This window comes from Rutidosis leptorrhynchoides, chromosome 8 (genome assembly GCF_046630445.1).
Source record: "Rutidosis leptorrhynchoides isolate AG116_Rl617_1_P2 chromosome 8, CSIRO_AGI_Rlap_v1, whole genome shotgun sequence".
In the NCBI taxonomy this organism is placed as follows: Eukaryota; Viridiplantae; Streptophyta; class Magnoliopsida; order Asterales; family Asteraceae; genus Rutidosis; species Rutidosis leptorrhynchoides.
Genome location: NC_092340.1, coordinates 374,455,310 through 374,478,000, shown reverse-complemented (window position 1 = coordinate 374,478,000; position 22,691 = coordinate 374,455,310). Strand labels below are relative to the sequence as shown.

At 28.7% G+C, this 22,691-nt stretch overlaps 2 protein-coding genes across 2 annotated transcripts; both read right to left on the bottom strand.

The window, feature by feature from the left end:
* Nucleotides 1–14,271: 14,271 nt before the first annotated feature.
* LOC139864771 (secreted RxLR effector protein 161-like) lies at nucleotides 14,272–14,976 on the bottom strand. The gene has a single exon (XM_071853338.1). The coding sequence runs from the start codon at nucleotides 14,974–14,976 to the stop codon at nucleotides 14,272–14,274; it is 705 nt and encodes a 234-aa protein (XP_071709439.1).
* A 6,229-nt stretch (nucleotides 14,977–21,205) lies between these two features.
* Nucleotides 21,206–22,057, bottom strand: LOC139864769 (uncharacterized). The gene has a single exon (XM_071853337.1). It carries the CDS (start codon nucleotides 22,055–22,057, stop codon nucleotides 21,206–21,208), a length of 852 nt encoding a protein of 283 aa, XP_071709438.1.
* Nucleotides 22,058–22,691: the final 634 nt, after the last annotated feature.

Below are 22,691 nucleotides of genomic sequence, written 5' to 3'. Positions count from 1 at the left end.
TATTAGATTTTTAAAAATGGGACTCTAACTCACTTTCACAGATTTTTACTTCGTCGGGAAGTAAGACTTGGCCACTGGTTGATTCACAAACCTATAACAAATATGTACATATATATCAAAGTATGTTCAAAATATATTTACAACATTTTTAATACATTTTACTGTTTTAAGTTTATTAAGTCAGCTGTCCTCGTTAGTAACCTACAACTAGTTGTCCACAGTTAGATGTACAGAAATAAATCGATATATATTATCTTGAATCAATCCACGACCCAGTGTATACACGTCTCAGGCTAGATCACAACTCAAAGTATATATATTTTTGGAATCAACCTCAACCCTGTATAGCTAACTCCAACATTACTGCATATAGAGTATCTATGGTTGTTCCAAATAATATATATATACATGGGTCGATATGATATGTCAAAACATTTGCATACGTGTCTATGGTATCCCAAGATTACATAATATATTAGAATACATGTATAATACAATATGAGTTAGCTAGGATATGATTAATATAGATTTGTTACAATATTTCCCGTAGCTACAACAATAAAAAAATATCCAATCTTGTTTTACCCATAACTTCTTCGTTTTAAATCCGTTTTGAGTGAATCAAATTGATATGATTTCATATTGAACTCTATTTTATGAATCTAAATAGAAAAAGTATAGGTTTATAGTCGGAAATATAAGTTACAATTCGTTTTTGAAGAGGTAGTCATTTCAGTCGAAAGAACGACGTCTTGATGACCATTTTGAAAAACATACTTCCACTTTGAGTTTAACCATGATTTTTGGATATAGTTTCATGTTCATAAGAAAAATCATTTTTCCAAAAGAACAACTTTTAAATCAAAGTTTATCATAGTTTTTAATTATCAAACCCAAAACAGCCCGCGGTGTTACTACGACGGCGTATATCCGGTTTTACGGTGTTTTTCGTGTTTCCAGGTTTTAAATCATTAAGTTAGCATATAATATAGATATATAACATGTGTTTAGTTGATTTTAAAAGTCAAGTTAGAAGGATTAACTTCTGTTTGCAAACAAGTTTAGAATTAACTAAACTATGTTCTAGTAATTACAAGTTTAAACCTTCGAATAAGATAGCTTTATATGTATGAATCGAATGATGTTATGAACATCATTACTACCTCAAGTTTTGTGGATAAACCTACTGGAAAAGAGAAAAATGGATCTAGCTTCAAAGGATCCTTGGATGGCTTGAAAGTTCTTGAAGCAGAATCATGACACGAAAACAAGTTCAAGTACGGTTTCCACTCGAAATAAGATTGTTATAGTTATAGAAATTGAATCAAAGTTTGAATATGAGTATTACCTTGAATTAGAAAGATATCTTACTGTAAATAAGAAAGATTTCTTGAGATTGGATGATCACTTGAAATGGATTTGCAAGATTGGAAGTAAGCTAGAAAGATTTCTTGAAGTGTTCTTGAATGGTTGTTTTTATGATGATTAAAGCTTGTAATTTTTACAAATTTTTAACGTTCGTGAATCGCCGGTCAACTTGGGTGGTCAATTGTCTATATGAAGCACATTTCAAATAATCAAGTCTTAACAAGTTTGATTGCTTAATATGTTGGAAACATTTAATCATACAAATATAGTTTTTATTTAATATATAACATGGAAAATTTCGGGTCACTACAAGTTATCCCTTTGTTACTGACATCTTGTTTAGCATGAGACATGGATAGTAATCAATCTCATATTTAGCTCATACATTATGTTACTCGATCAAGATTGAAAGTGATAAAACAAACACCATTGAATACATCAATATAGTTTGAGCGTGGCCACGCATCTTAATCAATTTAAATCATCGAGGGGCCCATAGATGTCAATCTCTCATCTAGATGAGAGGAACAAATCCCGTCTAGACTACACACGTCTCTCATGTGTCTCATATTATACTTAACAATAGCTTTTATAATTGCCTGGCTAAAGAACAACGTTTGACTATGTCAAAGTATAACAATCCTCACACTTAAGGCCCAATATGTATCTACGGTCTAAGGATATAAAGATATTATCATTTTCAAGAATCACTTATGACATCGATCCATGAAGTGATCTTGAAAGCGAGTCATGTCCAATGTTTATTCTCTAATAAACATAGGTGAATTTGGTTGTGTGATGACCCGGGAATTTCCGACCAAATTTAAACATAATCTTATATGATTCGACTCGATAAGCAAAGTCTATTAAACCGAGTCTCATTATGTTTGAACTATTTCATGATAACATTTGACCTTTAACTATTTCCGACGATTCACGAACCTTTAATTGTAACTAAGAATGTAAATATAAATAATTATATATAAAACTAATTATATTAGTATTAATGAACTATTAAGTAATTCTGTTATTATAAAAGATAACATTTAATAACTAAAGATTTTCATTTTGAATATATATAGTATATTGTATATAAATGATTCAAACATATTTTACCAACGTTATCAAAATATTAAATGTACAATGTTATACTTTGTAGTTAATTGTTTAATATACATAATTAATCATCTACTCAACATTTAAAACATGATTTTATATATATGATAGTATACATATATACATAAATATAACTATATATATATGATTTTATACATTATTATTATATTATGTATATGTAGAAATTTATAATATATCTATGATGAAATAATGTACTATTTTAATAAATATATATAATACTTACATATATAAAACATTTATATTTTTCATAATTACATACATAAGTATAATATAATTAGTATGTAAATAAATATTATAATATATTTATATTAAAATGCATAAATATATAATATTCAGTATATGTTAATACATATTACATAATTATTAAATATTACATAATAATAGATGATATTAATAAATTAAATTTAAATACAAATATAGTTGTTGTAGTAATGTTATTTGTATCGTCAAATATCAATATTTGTATTCATAATATCACTTTATATCATATAAAGATGAAATTGGATGTATAAATTAGATTATTATTACTAATATTATTATTATCGATAAAATATTAATATTATCATAATTAGTATGGTATTATTATTATTATTATTATCATTTTTACAATTATTATTATCATTAATATTATATTTATCATTATTATTAATTTTATTAATATTATTAGATATTAATATTATTGTTATTATATATTATTATTATTAATTAAAAAAAAACAGTAGGGATCTATATTATACGCATGACCTCTGTATCCTTTATCTCTATTATTATTATTTTTTTTGTTTCTTTCCTGTTCCCAACTCGTGAACCTGTGTTGACATTTTCTCCATTTTTTATCAACCGATCTCTATTATTACAACATGATTATGTATAATTGCAAATCAAATAAAAAGGAAATCCAATGGGATTAAAGAGCACGGCGATATTTTTTTTTTCTTCTTCTCTGCACGCTCCAATTTTTTTTTCTCTTAATTCAATTTCGAATAAAGTTTCAAAATCTAAAAATGCAGAAAGGTTAGAAATCTTTCTTTGAATCTATCTGCAAAATCTCAACTCTCAAATCTTTATATCGATCTTGAATTTTGAAGTCAAAGTTTAGTTTAAAAAAAGTCAACAATTGTTCTTGAGACAAATTCGCGTTCGTGTATATGTTTCTGATCAAATTGACGATTCCAGTAGTTTTTATACATGTTTAGAAAACTATTTCGTGTTATAAACATTATCTATAATGTTATCTATTACGAAATCAATTTTTTTTGTTTTGTTCCAAGAACCGACGCTGCAGTAGGCCTTTAGTATTTTTTTTTTATTATTTTAGAACCCAAATTATTTTTTTTCTGTAATGTTTTGAAGCTTTAAAGGGAACCCCGATTTTTTTTTTTTTTTTTTTGGTTATTGATGTTTTGTTGAATCCATGAGACTTGTGGAGAAGAAGAGGAATAGAAGAAAAACAGTTTATATATAAAATTTAAATTCGATATTAGTACAGAGAATCAGAATTGGTGGGATGGTCGAGAGTGTTTGCGTGTGAGCATGTGGTCACGAGATCGAGTCCAGAGGACGGTAGTTTTTTTTTTTTTTTTTTACTCTTTTCATGTGAGGTAGTTTTCTTTTCTAATTTTATTATTGTTATTATATATTAATTATTATTAGTATTATTATTATTATTGTGATTGTTTTGATTGTTATTGTTATTGTTATTATTAGTATCATACTTGTTATCATATTTGAAAGTATTATAGACATTACTTTTATTATTATGATAGGTATTAATAATATTATTATTAGTAATAAACTTATCATTTTAGTATTTTATCATCATTAGGATTATGATTATGATTATCATTATTATTATTATGAAGGAAATAAAAATATATTATTATCATCAATATTAGAATTTGTACCGGTTTATAAATAATAGTATCATCAGTACATTTACAATTAATAATATCATATTTATCAGTATCATCATTAATATTTACTAGTATTATTATGATTATCATTTATCATTTTATAAATATTAGAACCCTTATTATTAACATAAGTATGGTATTAGTATTAGTATTAATATTATTTTAGAGTTATTATTATTATTAGTATCATTAACAGTTATCATTTTCATTTTTTTTGCTATTAGTATTATCATTATTAATAAAATTATTATTATTATTAGTAAATCATTATTATCTAAATTATTATTTTAACAAATAAATCTTTTGTACACTATATATATACTTATGGTATATACTAGGATTGTATTAATAATTCACATAACAAACTAATAAAATTTCATAAATACAATACTAACCACAAATATATGTATATAAATATATTAATGTCACTATTTATATAAACGTAAATCATTATAGATATATATACATAAAATAGATATATATATATAAAATATAACTTAAAATATAATATAAGTATACGTTTTAAAATAAAGGTTAGAATAAATTCTACAAAACTATAATATATAAATAATACATATTAATAAATGAAATTTTGTAACTTACATTATACGTATTAATATATACACAATTGATATAGGTTCGTGAATCCGAGGCCAACCCTGCATTGTTCAATGACGTCATATGTATTTTTACTACAAAATACAGTATCGTGAGTTTCATTTGCCTTTTTACCCTTTATATTTTTGGGCTGAGAATACATGCGCAACTTTTATAACTGTTTTACGAAATTGACACAAGTACGTGAAACTACATTCTATGGTTGGATTATCGAAGTCGAATATGCCCCTTTTTATTAAGTCTGGTAATCTAAGAATTAGGGAACAGACACCCTAATTGACGCGAATCCTAAAGATAGATCTATCGGGCCCAACAAGCCCCATCCAAAGTACCGAATGTTTTAGTACTTCGAAATTTATATCATGTCCGAAGGAGGATCCCGGAATGATGGGGATATTCTTATATATGCATATTGTTAATGTCGGTTACCAGGTGTTCAATCCATATGAATGATATTTTTGTCTCTATGCATGGGACGTATGTTTATGAGAAATGGAAATCTGAAATCTTGTGGTCTATTAAAATGATGAAAACGATTGTTTAAGTTAAACTAATGAACTCACCAACCTTTTGGTTGACACTTTAAAGCATGTTTATTCTCAGGTACGAAAGAAATCTTCCGCTGTGTATTTGCTCATTTTATAGATATTACTTGGAGTCATTCATGGCATATTTCAAAAGACGTTGCATTCGAGTCGTCGAGTTCATCAAGATTATTATCAAGTCAATTATAGTTGGATATATTATGAAATGGTATGCATGCCTGTCAACTTTCGATGTAATGAAAGTTTGTCTTTTCAAAAACGAATGCAATGTTTGTAAAATGTATCATATAGAGGTCAAGTACCTCGCGATGTAATCAACTGTTGTGAATCGTTTATAATCGATATGGACTTCGTCCGGATGGATTAGGACGGGTCTTCACAGTTGGTATCAGAGCGGTGGTCTTAGCGAACCAGGTCTTGCATTAGTGAGTCTAACTGATAGTCGTTAGAATGCATTAATGAGTCTGGACTTCGACCGTGTTTGCATGTCAAAAGTTTTGCTTATCATTTAGTATCGAAAAATTATTTGCTTATCATCCTTAAAGTCTAAGACACGTCTTACTTCCTTTATTGCATAGACAGTGTATAGTTAAATTCATATCTTAGCGTATCTGTTATTGTTACCTTTGCCTGACAGCTTCCGTAGATTCCTCCGTAGCTTATGGGATTTTAGTATTATATATGCATATGTAAATTATGTATTGCAGAGTACTAATCTACATCCTATAATCTATTTCTTATCGAAAATCCTTCATCTGATCGTACGAGATGAATCCCTCAACCAGTTCGAGTCCATCAGATTTCGATAGCTATTTCGATAGTTATTCCGACAGCTATTTCGATATGGATTTCCACTCGAGCTCCGAAAGCAGTGTAACCGGAATGAATCGATCAATTAGCCATCATCTATTCTGAATGAATTGGAGATGGGTTCGTAGTCGACTTAATCAATGGAAACGCTAAGAAGGCGATCATTTCCACTAACCAAATTCACCTCTTGACAATGAACCTAAAACGTTTACCGGCGAACCTGTTCGAGACACCATTTTCTCTCTCATTTCCAAAGTATCTCATCACGATCATATACTATCTCAGATTCTAAACCTCATTCATCCGCTCGTCCGAACCGACAATCATCCCGGTGTAATAGAAGAAGTTAACGAACTTCGCGCATAAGTTGTAGTCTTGGAAAATATGGTGTAAAACGTACCAGCTTCATCCAAATCACCGGCACCAACAGTACCACCAACAACCCAAATTTCAATATCACATGCCTCAACATCTCAATCTATACCTCGAGTATAATCATCATTCTACATGACATTCTACATCAGTTATCTTCGTTCGACATGGTGATTATGTAATCTCTAATGTTTTAGAGATTATTTATTCTAGTTCCAACTGAAAACTAAATGAGTTTAATATCATGTTAACTCATTAAATTCATGATTACATTTGAAGAAAATATATATGTATATATGTTTTCATAAAGATTGTAATTAAAAATTCTTTTGTACAAACTGTTAATAATAAAAATATTTTAACGGGTAGGTAATACCCGAGGAATATTTAAATTTCACATTAATAAGTTACACTGTATATTCTTCGAATCTGATTCAACAGTTATTCACTATCCTATTTACAACCACCGGGATACTTATCCATTCACCAAAGAATAACTATTTTCATTCAAATTCAATTTCATATTTGAATTTTGACCTATCAGAATCCAACAAGTGGCATAATGAAGAAATAATGGACACAATAAAAATTGATTAGAAACAGACTAATTAACAATATTAAATTTTATTAAGAAACCACGCTAACAAAATCCTAGCTAACTGTTCCTAGCTAACTGTTAATTCCGTATTACATTTTATTTATCGCAATTTATTTATCGCAATTTATATTCTCGCAATTTTATTTATTGTCATTTAATTTCTGTTATTTACTTTACGCACTTTATTTATCGTCATTTAATTTCTGTTATTTATTTTACGCACTTTAAATATCGGGACACGTATACAAGGTTTTGACATATCATATCGACACATCTATATATATTATTTGGAATCACCATAGACACTCTATATGCAGTAATGATCGAGTTCTCTATACAGGGTTGAGGTTGATTCTATAATAATATATATACTTTGAGTTGTGATCGAGTCTGAGACATGTACACGGGTCACGATACGTATTAATTAATTCAAATATTATATATTAAACTATATATGAATGATTGCACTGTCAACTGTGGACTATCGACTGTGGACTAATAACATTGGACAATTAAAATGAATTAAAATATTGAATATAACATATGAAACTAAACAATTCTTCAAGTTTGCCACTTGATTTCGTCTTAAACCTCATTTGTATCTTCACGATTACATTCTGCTTTCAAACCTTTCATGATTCTTGAAAACACCTCAATCGATAGGATGAATCAACCGCACTTCATCTACGGAAGGAAAGATTTATGCATATAGTTATGCACCTGAGAAACTCTCGGCAATTGAGTAAAAGTTCAACACGTAGCCGCATCAGATCCTTTGGCATTTATTAACAAAAACAACTTTGCGATCCCTTTTCAAAATTAGCCAATTTTGTCACAGCTCCAACAAGTCAACTTCGACTTTTCGTACGAAACAACCTTATTATAACGTTTATATATACGCGTGCTCTTTTATTGTTACCAGGTAACCTTTCATATTCCATCATATTACCATCAGCGTTTAATCATCTAAAAACACAATTCTCCTGAAACCACCTCGGATTAATAACCGATGATTCAGATATCATAGCATTAAATGCAGAGGAAACAGAAAAATGGTAGATGGTCTAAACGGACAAAAGTTTGATGATAAAGAAAGGAGTGTTAGGAACGCTAGATAGAAAATTGGGTATTGAAAAACAGATTGAGTTACCCATGAAGGAGACCAAGGACAAATACAAGGACCAAATCCTATATTCAAAGGATTCAGGTAATTCTGGATCCGTTGAAATCTTTAGAGAATATCTTGCTCCGAAATCATGTTAAAATCTTGCGGAAAATCTTTCTCCATCAACCGTCGAACTTAGAAATTCCAAAATATCATCATCAATATCTTTGATATTTCTGAGGATATTTTCATAAATATTCTCGTCCGAAATTATATACCTCTTCGTGCTTCCTGTGTATCAATATATTGGAAACATTCAATAGAAAATATAGTACCGAAAAGCAGATTATGCGAAACTATGAAGAAAGCCGTGGATAAATCACAAAGAATAAGTTTGACTTCAAAGAATCCAAATAATTCAATGTCTGCTAAAGTCTATAGTGAATAACTTGCTCCTTACTCTAAACCCTTGCAGACAATAGTTTCTATCATCCTCTGATCTTAGATATTCTGAGATATTATCGTATCTTTCATTATAAATATCCTCCATATTTCTGGAGATATTTTTATAACTATTCTTATCTGAAATCATTAATTTTTTCGTGCTATCAGTATTACATCATATAGAAACTGTTAGTTTCTATATTCTGTAAATTTTCAAGCTTAAAATATGAATGTTATTGTAGTAATGATGGGAACTGATGCATGAGTTAGTATAATATAATGACACTTGATCAACGTGATTATATTACAGTAAGTCATGCTGAGTTTCTAAATGAAACGTGATGATTCACAGATCATAACGTCATCATGTGCCATGTTACATAACTCTTTCATCCTACTTAACTCCGTAACAAATCAAGAAAATGTATTCTTGATGGTTCTATCTTCCGTGATGTTGATAAATTTAAAAATCAAATCGTGCTATCACGTTCCTTCATGCTTAGAACATTATAATCATTCGAAACTCTATATCTATAAATTCTGGACCATTATTCGCTTGACTTGAAGTCGGGAAGAGAAAACAAAAGCATAGAGATTTGAAATATAAGGGAGAATATAAAGTCCGATAACAACACATAAATTACAAACCGTGTATATCAATGTTTATCGCAACATAAAGACACGGGAGAATTAAAAACATTATAATCCTGAGGGCGAAGTAGAAGAAAGCAGATTCCTCTGGTGGAAGTTGGAAAAGGAGAATGATTGTTGCGATAGTAAGGATGAGGACAAGGATCAGAACTGGATTAATCATTTTCAGAATCTTTTGGATGTATGAACTAAGAAAGAAAGTATAAGAATGGTGAGAATAATGGAAAGGAAGAGCTTAATTTATACTGAAAATATCAGACGTAGTAATCGGGGCAGATCACCGTATTTAATTAAAGAGATCTTAATTTCCATAAATCCCGAAGAATCAGATTTTATAGATCTTCAAGATTTTCTTTAAATCCCTTAAATTCCGGAATTCAACCAAGGCAATGTCAAAAGTTAAGACGCGCCTTATTTTCTAAATTCAAACCTGACTACGTCAAAAGTTAAAAACAAATCTTTGTTTCTCATTTCATCCTTTTGTGAATAGCTTCATTCGCACTCTTCGAATAATCGAATTATTTTTATCCATATTACTCAATGATGATAAAACTCAAGTTATCAACTCATATTCGTCAGGAAAACATATTTATTGTTAGCTATGACGACCTCACTCAAATTTCGGGACGAAATTTCTTTAACGGGTAGGTACTGTGATGACCCGGGAATTTTCGACCAAATTTAAACATAATCTTATATGATTCGACTCGATAAGCAAAGTCTATTAAACCGAGTCTCATTATGTTTGAACTATTTCATGATAACATTTGACCTTTAACTATTTCCGACGATTCACGAACCTTTAATTGTAACTAAGAATGTAAATATAAATAATTATATATAAAACTAATTATATTAGTATTAATGAACTATTAAGTAATTTTGTTATTATAAAAGATAACATTTAATAACTAAAGATTTTCATTTTGAATATATATAGTATATTGTATATAAATGATTCAAACATATTTTACCAACGTTATCAAAATATTAAATGTACAATGTTATACTTTGTAGTTAATTGTTTAATATACATAATTAATCATCTACTCAACATTTAAAACATGATTTTATATATATGATAGTATACATATATACATAAATATAACTATATATATATATATGATTTTATACATTATTATTATATTATGTATATGTAGAAATTTATAATATATCTATGATGAAATAATGTACTATTTTAATAAATATATATAATACTTACATATATAAAACATTTATATTTTTCATAATTACATACATAAGTATAATATAATTAGTATGTAAATAAAAATTATAATATATTTATATTAAAATGCATAAATATATAATATTCAGTATATGTTAATACATATTACATAATTATTAAATATTACATAATAATAGATGATATTAATAAATTAAATTTAAATACAAATATAGTTGTTGTAGTAATGTTATTTGTATCGTCAAATATCAATATTTGTATTCATAATATCACTTTATATCATATAAAGATGAAATTGGATGTATAAATTAGATTATTATTACTAATATTATTATTATCGATAAAATATTAATATTATCATAATTAGTATGGTATTATTATTATTATTATTATCATTTTTACAATTATTATTATCATTAATATTATATTTATCATTATTATTAATTTTATTAATATTATTAGATATTAATATTATTGTTATTATATATTATTATTATTAATTAAAAAAAACAGTAGGGATCTATATTATACGCGTGACCTCTGTATCCTTTATCTCTATTATTATTATTTTTTTTGTTTCTTTCCTGTTCCCAACTCGTGAACCTGTGTTGACATTTTCTCCATTTTTTATCAACCGATCTCTATTATTACAACATGATTATGTATAATTGCAAATCAAATAAAAAGGAAATCCAATGGGATTAAAGAGCACGGCGATATTTTTTTTTTCTTCTTCTCTGCACGCTCCAATTTTTTTTTCTCTTAATTCAATTTCGAATAAAGTTTCAAAATCTAAAAATGCAGAAAGGTTAGAAATCTTTCTTTGAATCTATCTGCAAAATCTCAACTCTCAAATCTTTATATCGATCTTGAATTTTGAAGTCAAATTTTAGTTTAAAAAAAGTCAACAATTGTTCTTGAGACAAATTCGCGTTCGTGTATATGTTTCTGATCAAATTGACGATTCCAGTAGTTTTTATACATGTTTAGAAAACTATTTCGTGTTATAAACATTATCTATAATGTTATCTATTACGAAATCAATTTTTTTTTGTTTTGTTCCAAGAACCGACGCTGCAGTAGGCCTTTAGTATTTTTTTTTTTATTATTTTAGAACCCAAATTAATTTTTTTTTCTGTAATGTTTTGAAGCTTTAAAGGGAACCCCGATTTTTTTTTTTTTTTTTTTTTGGTTATTGATGTTTTGTTGAATCCATGAGACTTGTGGAGAAGAAGAGGAATAGAAGAAAAACAGTTTATATATAAAATTTAAATTCGATATTAGTACAGAGAATCAGAATTGGTGGGATGGTCGAGAGTGTTTGCGTGTGAGCATGTGGTCACGAGATCGAGTCCAGAGGACGGTAGTTTTTTTTTTTTTTTTTTAACTCTTTTCATGTGAGGTAGTTTTCTTTTCTAATTTTATTATTGTTATTATATATTAATTATTATTAGTATTATTATTATTATTGTGATTGTTTTGATTGTTATTGTTATTGTTATTATTAGTATCATACTTGTTATCATATTTGAAAGTATTATAGACATTACTTTTATTATTATGATAGGTATTAATAATATTATTATTAGTAATAAACTTATCATTTTAGTATTTTATCATCATTAGGATTATGATTATGATTATCATTATTATTATTATGAAGGAAATAAAAATATATTATTATCATCAATATTAGAATTTGTACCGGTTTATAAATAATAGTATCATCAGTACATTTACAATTAATAATATCATATTTATCAGTATCATCATTAATATTTACTAGTATTATTATGATTATCATTTATCATTTTATAAATATTAGAACCCTTATTATTAACATAAGTATGGTATTAGTATTAGTATTAATATTATTTTAGAGTTATTATTATTATTATTAGTATCATTAACAGTTATCATTTTCATTTTTTTTGCTATTAGTATTATCATTATTAATAAAATTATTATTATTATTAGTAAATCATTATTATCTAAATTATTATTTTAACAAATAAATCTTTTGTACACTATATATATACTTATGGTATATACTAGGATTGTATTAATAATTCACATAACAAACTAATAAAATTTCATAAATACAATACTAACCACAAATATATGTATATAAATATATTAATGTCACTATTTATATAAACGTAAATCATTATAGATATATATACATAAAATAGATATATATATAAAATATAACTTAAAATATAATATAAGTATACGTTTTAAAATAAAGGTTAGAATAAATTCTACAAAACTATAATATATAAATAATACATATTAATAAATGAAATTTTGTAACTTACATTATACGTATTAATATATACACAATTGATATAGGTTCGTGAATCTGAGGCCAACCCTGCATTGTTCAATGACGTCATATGTATTTTTACTACAAAATACAGTATCGTGAGTTTCATTTGCCTTTTTACCCTTTATATTTTTGGGCTGAGAATACATGCGCAACTTTTATAACTGTTTTACGAAATTGACACAAGTACGTGAAACTACATTCTATGGTTGGATTATCGAAGTCGAATATGCCCCTTTTTATTAAGTCTGGTAATCTAAGAATTAGGGAACAGACACCCTAATTGACGCGAATCCTAAAGATAGATCTATCGGGCCCAACAAGCCCCATCCAAAGTACCGAATGTTTTAGTACTTCGAAATTTATATCATGTCCGAAGGAGGATCCCGGAATGATGGGGATATTCTTATATATGCATATTGTTAATGTCGGTTACCAGGTGTTCAATCCATATGAATGATATTTTTGTCTCTATGCATGGGACGTATGTTTATGAGAAATGGAAATCTGAAATCTTGTGGTCTATTAAAATGATGAAAACGATTGTTTAAGTTAAACTAATGAACTCACCAACCTTTTGGTTGACACTTTAAAGCATGTTTATTCTCAGGTACGAAAGAAATCTTCCGCTGTGTATTTGCTCATTTTATAGATATTACTTGGAGTCATTCATGGCATATTTCAAAAGACGTTGCATTCGAGTCGTCGAGTTCATCAAGATTATTATCAAGTCAATTATAGTTGGATATATTATGAAATGGTATGCATGCCTGTCAACTTTCGATGTAATGAAAGTTTGTCTTTTCAAAAACGAATGCAATGTTTGTAAAATGTATCATATAGAGGTCAAGTACCTCGCGATGTAATCAACTGTTGTGAATCGTTTATAATCGATATGGACTTCGTCCGGATGGATTAGGACGGGTCTTCACAGGTTGCAACTCCCTTGCTCTACTTTCATCTTCATGAAAGTCAACCAACTTATTCACATTAGTCTTAACTCATAATTATTCCCATAATTGTGATCGACTATGGACGTTTTAGAATAACAATGTTATTCAAGGATTTAAACATACTAATAAGGAACACAACAATTATTAATGAGGATGATTATATCCGAATACATCATATCATTTAAGATAAATTTCGCTTATATGTTCCAAATATTCAAATACATAAATTACAAATCATTCCAATCATTAACATTACGAAGCCCTATGCACCGAGCATGACCCTCATGTTTTGATTGTGCCAAAGCCTTTGTAAAAGGATCAGCAACGTTTTGATCTGTGTGAACTTTACGAATACAAACATCTCCGTTTCCCACTATGTGACGTATGTAGTGGAATCTCCTAAGGATATGTTTGGTGCTGTGATGAGATCTAGGTTCTTTTGCTTGAGCAATAGCACCATTGTTGTCGTAAAATATTTCTATGGGGTCTTCTATGCTTGGCATCACCCCTAAATCAACAATGAACTTTTTCATCCACGCAGCCTCTTGTGCTGCCTCTGATGCAGCAATGTATTCAGCTTCTGTAGTAGATTGTGCAACTACTTTTTGCTTAGAACTTTTCCAAGTTATAGCTCCTCCATTCAAGATAAACACATATCCAGATTGTGATCGTGAATCATCTCTATCAGTTTGGAAGCTAGCATCTGTGTAGCACTTTAAAGTAAGATCTTCTTCCACACCACCATAAATCAAGAACATATCTTTAGTCCTTCTCAAGTACTTTAGGATGTTCTTGACAGCCATCCAGTGGTTTTCACCCGGATTTTGTTGGTATCTACTCGTCATGCTCAAAGCATACGATACGCCTGGTCTTGTGCATAACATGGCATACATAATGGATCCAATTGCAGAAGCATATGGTGTTCCATTCATTTGTGATGACCCAGAAATTTCCGACCAAATTTAAACTTAATCTTTATATTATTTCGAGACGATAAGCAAAGTCTGTAATCTTGAATCTCAAAAACTTTGAACTGTTTTAATGAAACCATTTGACCTTTGACTGTTACCGACGATTCACGAACAACTGTTTGTAATTAAACATGTATATATACATACATATAAAAATATTATATAAATATGTGTATAATAACTTGAAAACTTTAACATAACACTTAAAGTATAATATTATGTTTTAAATTTATGTATTTTAATATATATATATATATATATATATATATATATATATATATATATATATATATATCTATATTTAATCTATTATTCTATGTAATAAAAACTTGTTATGAAATAGTTATATATATAATATTTTTGAAGCCTTGAATATATTACCTAAAAATACTCGTTTTATTCTTAACAAAGTTAATAACGAATTTGTATATATATTAACGATTGTAGATCAATATAGATAATATATATATATATATATATATATATATATATATATATATATATATATATATATATATATATATATATATATATATATATATATATATATATATACATACACATATATATATAGATAGATAATTTTCTATACATAATTATATATATGAATATTGTAAAAGAAATAAATTATAAAATTATATATAGACATTTATAATATTGTATGAAATAATAATTTGTTATATTAATACTATTATCATTATTATCATTATCACTAATAATAAAAGTATTATTATTACCATTATATTATTATAAATTATTATTATTATTATTAATTATAATATTAAGAGTAATATTATTATCGTTATATTTTTTTAAGTAATAAGATTAATTGTAGTGTATAAATACTAATATATATAAATACTGATATAGATAGATACATAAATACGGATGAATATACAGATACAGATATATATACGAACACAGTTATATATTACATTAAAATAGATATTTATGCCGGAGAATTAATTATATCACTATCATATTCTTTCTTTTTCTCTCTAATTCTTCTTTCTCGTGAATACTTGTCGGCCAAAATCAATCACTACAAAACAAGTTGAATTATTTGATGTTGCATCGATTATTCAATTGCATCATATAAACCATTGATTCTATCATTCAAAAAGAAAAACTGAAGGTGAGTTGAAGAACAGATACATTTTTTTTTTGTTTTTTCCTCTGTACGTCTCCAATTTTTTTTAAAATCCAAATTCGAGCCAAAAATTGAAATCTAAAAATACAGTCTTGTTAGGAATCATCCAAGCAATCTTTCTGCAAAACCACAGGTCTCAATTTACTATATTGAATTCAAATTTACGAGTCAAAGTTTATTTTTTAAAAAGTCAAACATATGAACAAAGATCAAATTCGAGTTTGTTTTTGATGTTTCGAGTTAATTAACGATTCCAATAGTTTCTACATATGACTATCAAACTATTTCATGTTATAACCATAGTCCATTACGCGTTCAAAATCAAAAATCATTTTTTTGTTTTGTTTATAAGTTGCGACAGCAGCAACCTCTTCTTTTTATTATTATTTTTTTCCAATTCATTTAAACACAACTATATATTTTGCTGGTTGCTATAAGCCTTCAACAAAAATTAATTTTCGTTATTTTGATTTTATATGTTTCGGGGCAATGGGAGTTCATGGGGAAGAAGATGAAATTCGAAATAGAAATAATATAGAATAAGTATATTTAAGTGTGTTATAAAACAAATACGAGTGAAACAGATGGACGGTTAAGTATGTCTCGGGTGAACGGGAGGTCGGGGGTTCGAGTCTCGACTGGAGCAGTTTTTTTTTAGAAAGCCTTTTATAGGTTGAACACTTTTATTATTATTATTATTATTATTATTATTATTATTATTATTATTATTATTATTATTATTATTATTATTGTTAATACTAATTATTATTATTATTATTATTATTATTATTATTATTATTATTATTATTATTATTATTGTTATGATAAGTATTATTAATATTAACATTATTATTATGACTACTATTATTATTGTTTTTACTAGTATTATCATTAAGTATTATAGTTATTATTATTTTTACTACAAAAAGTATTAGTTAATAATTATTATTATTATCATGATTATAATTACATTTATGACTATTATTATTATTATTGTTATTACTAATATTATTATCAAAACTACACCAGCAGTAAAATTAATATTTTAGTTATCATTATTATCAGTAGTATTATTATTAGTATTATCATTAAGATTAAAATTTAGTACCATTATGGTTAAATCAATATTTTAGTATTATTATCTTTATTATTAAGATTATTGTTATTATCAAAATTTTCATTGATAAATAGGATTGTTATATTAAAAGTATCATTTTATTTGACATTATCAGTTCCATTTTTTATTAAAAATTTATCAACCTTAAAATTTGCATTTTTATTAAAATTAACTTTTTCATTATTATTATTAATATTACTATTATTATTATCAATATCACTACTAATAAGATGACTAATGATATTATCAAAATAATTATTTTCAACATCATTATTAAATCTAAGTAATAAAAATATTATCATTATTTTAGTATGATCATTAACTTAACAAACAAATGATATTATATAAAAATATATGTAATACACATAACTTAACTATATAAATATTTTTATATATAAAATAAATATATTTAATGAAACAAATAAGTTATCAATATAAAATTTTATCATTAATAATAATATATATAACTGTTTGATCACAAGAATATGTTTTAATATATATATATATATATATATATATATATATATATATATATATATATATATATATATATATATATATATATATATATATATATATATATATATATATATATGATATAGGTTCGTGAATCCGAGGCCAACCCTGCATTGTTCAGTTCAGTCGTATGAATATTTTTACTACAAAATATCGTATTGTGAGTTTCATTTGCTCCCTTTTAAATGCTTTTGCAATATATATTTTTGGGACTGAGAATACATGCGCTGCTTTTAGAAATGCTTTACGAAATAGACAAAAGTGATCGAAACTACATTCTATGGTTGGATTATCGAACCGAATATGCCCCTTTTTAGCTTGGTAGCCTAAGAATTGGTGTTTATGATAATTGCCACCAATTGACGCGAATCCTAAAGATAGATCTATCGGGTCCAACGAGCCCCATCCGGGTTACGGATGCTTTAGTACTTCGAATTTATCATGTCTGATGTGAGTCCCGGAATGATGGGGATATTCTATATGCATCTTGTTAAGGTCGGTTACCAGGTGTTCACCGTATGAATGAATTTTAATTCGCGAGTTACGCGTGTCAATATATGAAATCTTGTGGTCTATTAAAATGATGAAAATGAATGATTATGATAAACTAATGAACTCACCAACCTTTTGGTTGACACTTTAAAGCATGTTTATTCTGAGGTATGAAAGAAATCTTTCGCTGTGCATTTGCTCATTTTAGAGATATTACTTGGAGTCATTCATGACATATTTCAAAAGACGTTACATTCGAGTAGTTGAGTTCATCAAGATTATTATTATTAAGTCAATTATAGTTAGATATATTATGAAATGGTATGCATGCCGTCAACTTTTGTAATGAAAGTTTGTCTTTTAAAAACGAATGCAATGTTTGTAAAATGTATCATATAGAGGTCAAGTACCTCGCGATGTAACCAAATGTAATGTATTCGTCCAGATGGATTAGGACGGGTCACTACATCATTCATCTAAGCTCATCATTTGTGCTAGGACTTTGAGACTTGCTCAATATCGTACCATGTGACATTAGCAAAAATCCGCGTTTGGAATCTTGCATCTTGAATCTTTTTAGAATCTTTTCAATATATGCACTTTGGTTCAAACCGATTAGCCGCTTTGATCTATCTCTATGAATTTTTATTCCTAGAATATAAGTAGCATCGCCAAGGTCTTTCATTTGAAAACACTTCCCAAACCAAGACTTTACCTTTTGTAAAGTTGGGATGTCATTTCCAATAAGTAGTATATCATCTACATATAAGATTAAAAATACTACTATGCTACCACTAGCCCTTTTGTAAACACATGGCTCATCTTCATTTTTGATAAAATCAAACTCTTTTATTTTCTCATCAAAATGAAGATTCCAGCTTCTAGATGCTTGCTTTAATCCGTAAATGGCTCTTTTAAGCTTACACACTTTATTAGGATACTTAGGATTTACAAAACCTTCCGGTTGTTCCATATAGACATCTTCACTTAAGTGTCCATTAAGGAATGCAGTTTTGACATCCATTTGCCATATCTCATAGTCATAATATGCGGCTATGGCAATGAGTATTCTAATTGATTTTAGCATGGCTACTGGAGAGAAAGTTTTGTCATAGTCAATACCATGAGTTTGAGTGAAACCTTTTGCCACTAGTCTTGCCTTAAATGTATGTACATTTCCGCCCATATCGGTTTTCTTCTTGAAAATCCATTTGCTCCCAACAGCCTTGCTGTCAGGAGGTAGATCAACTAAGTCCCATACTTCATTGTCATACATGGACTGCATCTCGTCATTCATGGCTTCATGCCATTTCTTAGATTCATGATCTAATGTAGCATCTTTGTAGTTAGTGGGCTCACTTTCATCCACCAAGAAAATTTCATCATATCTTTCGGGACTATGACGAGGTTTACTAGATCTACGAATGATTTGTGTTACTTCAGGTTCCTGAGCAACCAATTGTTCAGGTTCTTCAATAATTTGTTGATAGCTAGTGCCAACCTCAGGTGTGATATTTTGTGGTTCTTGAATTTCTTCAAGTTCTACATTACTCCCACTTGCTTTATTTAATAGAAACTCTTTTTCTAGAAAAGTAGCGTGTCTAGAAACAAACAGTTTGTTCTCGGTAGGATTGTAGAAGTATATCCCATAGAATCCTTTGGGTATCCCACAAAAATGCATTTGATAGACCTGGGATCAAGTTTGTTGGAAGTTTCTTGTCGAACATGAGCTTCGCAACCCCAAACTTTCAAATAAGATAAATTTGGAACTTTTTCATGTCATAACTCGTATGGTGTCTTATTCACCTTTTTGGTTGGTACCATATTTAATATGCAAGCAACAGATAATAAGGTATAGGTCCAGAAGCATGGAGGAAGTGTAGCATTATTCATCATAGATAGAACCATGTCAAGTAATGTTCGGTTCCTCCTCTCAGAAACACCATTATGTTGTGGTGTTCCGGGTGGAGTGCGTTGTGAAATAACTCCACAATTCTTTAGATAATCGTCAAACTCTTGATATAAGTACTCATCTCCTCGATCCGATCGAAGAACCTTTATCGTTTTGTCAAGCTGATTTTGAACCTCATTTTGAAACACTTTGGACGTTTCAAATGCCTCATGTTTATGTTTCAATAAGTAAACATAACCAAATCTACTAAAATCATCAGTAAATGTAATGAAGTATCTTTCACCATTTCTTGACATAGTTCTAAAAGGACCGCATACATCGGACTATATAAGTCCCAAAAGATCCTTTGCTCTTTCTCCGGAACCGGAGAAAGGCGCCTTTGTCATCTTCCCGCTTAAACAAGATTCACATACATCAAATGACTCAGAGTTAGTTGATTTTAAAATTCCATCAAATTGGAGTTTAGTTATGCATTTCTTGTTTATGTGACCAAGACGACAATGCCATAGATAAGTTTGATTCAAGTCATACTTGGATCTTTTTGTGTTAATGTTATACATAGAACTATTATTGGATGAATATTGTATGTCAACTTCATATATGCCATTGTGAGGACGTGCCTCAAAATAAAAAACATCTTTATTGAAAACTGAAATATTACCATTAGAAAAAGCATACGAGTAACCAGATTCATACAATCGTGCAGCTGAAATGATGTTCCTAGTTAAACTAGGTACATAATAACAATTATTTAATATTAAGTACAAACCATTTGGTAATAAAAGTTCATAAATGCCTATTGCTACGACCGCAACATGTGCTCCGTTGCCAACATGCAATACCAAATCGCCTGGTTTTAGCTGCTTAATCTTTCTTAGTCCCTGCACATTATTACAAATGTGAGTTCCACAACCAGTATCAAATACCCATGAATTACTAGAGAAAGCAAATAGTTCTATCATATAGATACCTGAGGTGCTAGCATTGCTAGCCTTTGTCTTCTTCAGCTCTGCAAGGTAAGTCGGGCAGTTTTGCTTCCAATGACCAATTTCTCTACAATGGAAACAAGTGGCATCTTTGGCAGGTTTTTCTTTCTTCTTGACAGAATCCTTTGGGACAAACTTTTTGCCTTTGTAGTTGCCTTGACTCTTAGGTTTTCCTTTACCTTTGCCAGTTTGCCTTTGGCTTGTGGTTTCTTGATTTTTTCTTCCCGAATCATGAGGACTTCAGAGGTTTTGGATGGAATATTCTTCTCGATAGTCTTAAGCATTAAATGCAACTCCGAGATAGATTTCTCCAAATTGTTCATATTGTAGTTCAAGACAAACTGGTCACATGACTTTGGTAGTGAGTTGAGGATCAAGTCTATTGCCAACTCAGGACCAATGGAAGATCTAAGCCTCTCAAGCCGATCTATGTAGCTCTTCATTTTTAGAACATAAGAGCTTATAGATGTCCCCTCTGTCATCTTGCATGCGTGTAACGCTCTGACAGTTTCAAAGCGTTGTTGCCTAGCTTGTTGCTGGAACATTTCCTTTAGCTGCTTAAGCATCTCAAAGGCATCATGATGTTCCAGGTCCTTTTGCAAGTCTGGAATCATGGTGGCTAACATGAGGCATGCTACCTCTGTGGAGTCATCCATATGCTTAGTCCAAGCATCTCGGATGCTCTTAGTGGCATTAGCAGAGGGTTCCTCGGGAACGGGTCCATCAAGTATATACGACTTCTTTTCGACTTTGAGAACAATTCTCAAATTATGATACCAGTCTAAGAAGTTCGTATCATTGAGTTTTTCCTTCTCTAAGACAGATCTTAGAGAAAGGTGGTGAACGGGTGTAGTTGCATTGGGTGACATCTACAAAATTAACAAAGTTCTTTTAGTATTTTAATATTTGATCCTTTAATAATTGATTACCCTAACTTTCTTATGAAAAATTAATTTGTTAAAGGCTAGAATCCAAGTTACATTTAACCTTGAGTGGTTGGCTGATGCTCTCTCCACTAAGTTTAAATCAACAAGGTAGGTAGCGATTACCAATTGCAAGTCTAATACAATTTCTATATCTTAATGGGATCCTTAACAACAATTGTCAACTGGTATGTTTAATCCCATCTATGCCTTGGGCATCTTGTGTTTGGCTGATGCTCTCTCCACAAGAAGCACCAATTAAGTTGTCCTATTTAAAACTTATGGTGTTCAGCCCAAGACTGTCATGGGAATCGCGAAACACCATCTCGGTAATCACAAGACGACCGTGGTGGTTGGCTGATGCTCTCTCCACAACGACGTGCAAATGACAAGCGAGTGTCTTAAAAAGGATGGCATAAACTTACATTTTAAAAGGGATTTTGTGTTTTATATTATTTCAATTTGACAAAACATTTCGTATAATAATTGTTGCATGCATTCAACAATATATTATACGTATACTTTAAATAAAATCATATTTTATATGTTGGTCTTGAGCTTATAGAATCTCTATTTTAGT

Bases quoted from the DNA above. Each gene is read 5' to 3' on its own strand.
- LOC139864771 (XM_071853338.1), bottom strand. From the start codon at position 14,976: ATGAATGGAACACCATATGCTTCTGCAATTGGATCCATTATGTATGCC.
- LOC139864769 (XM_071853337.1), bottom strand. From the start codon at position 22,057: ATGTCACCCAATGCAACTACACCCGTTCACCACCTTTCTCTAAGATCT.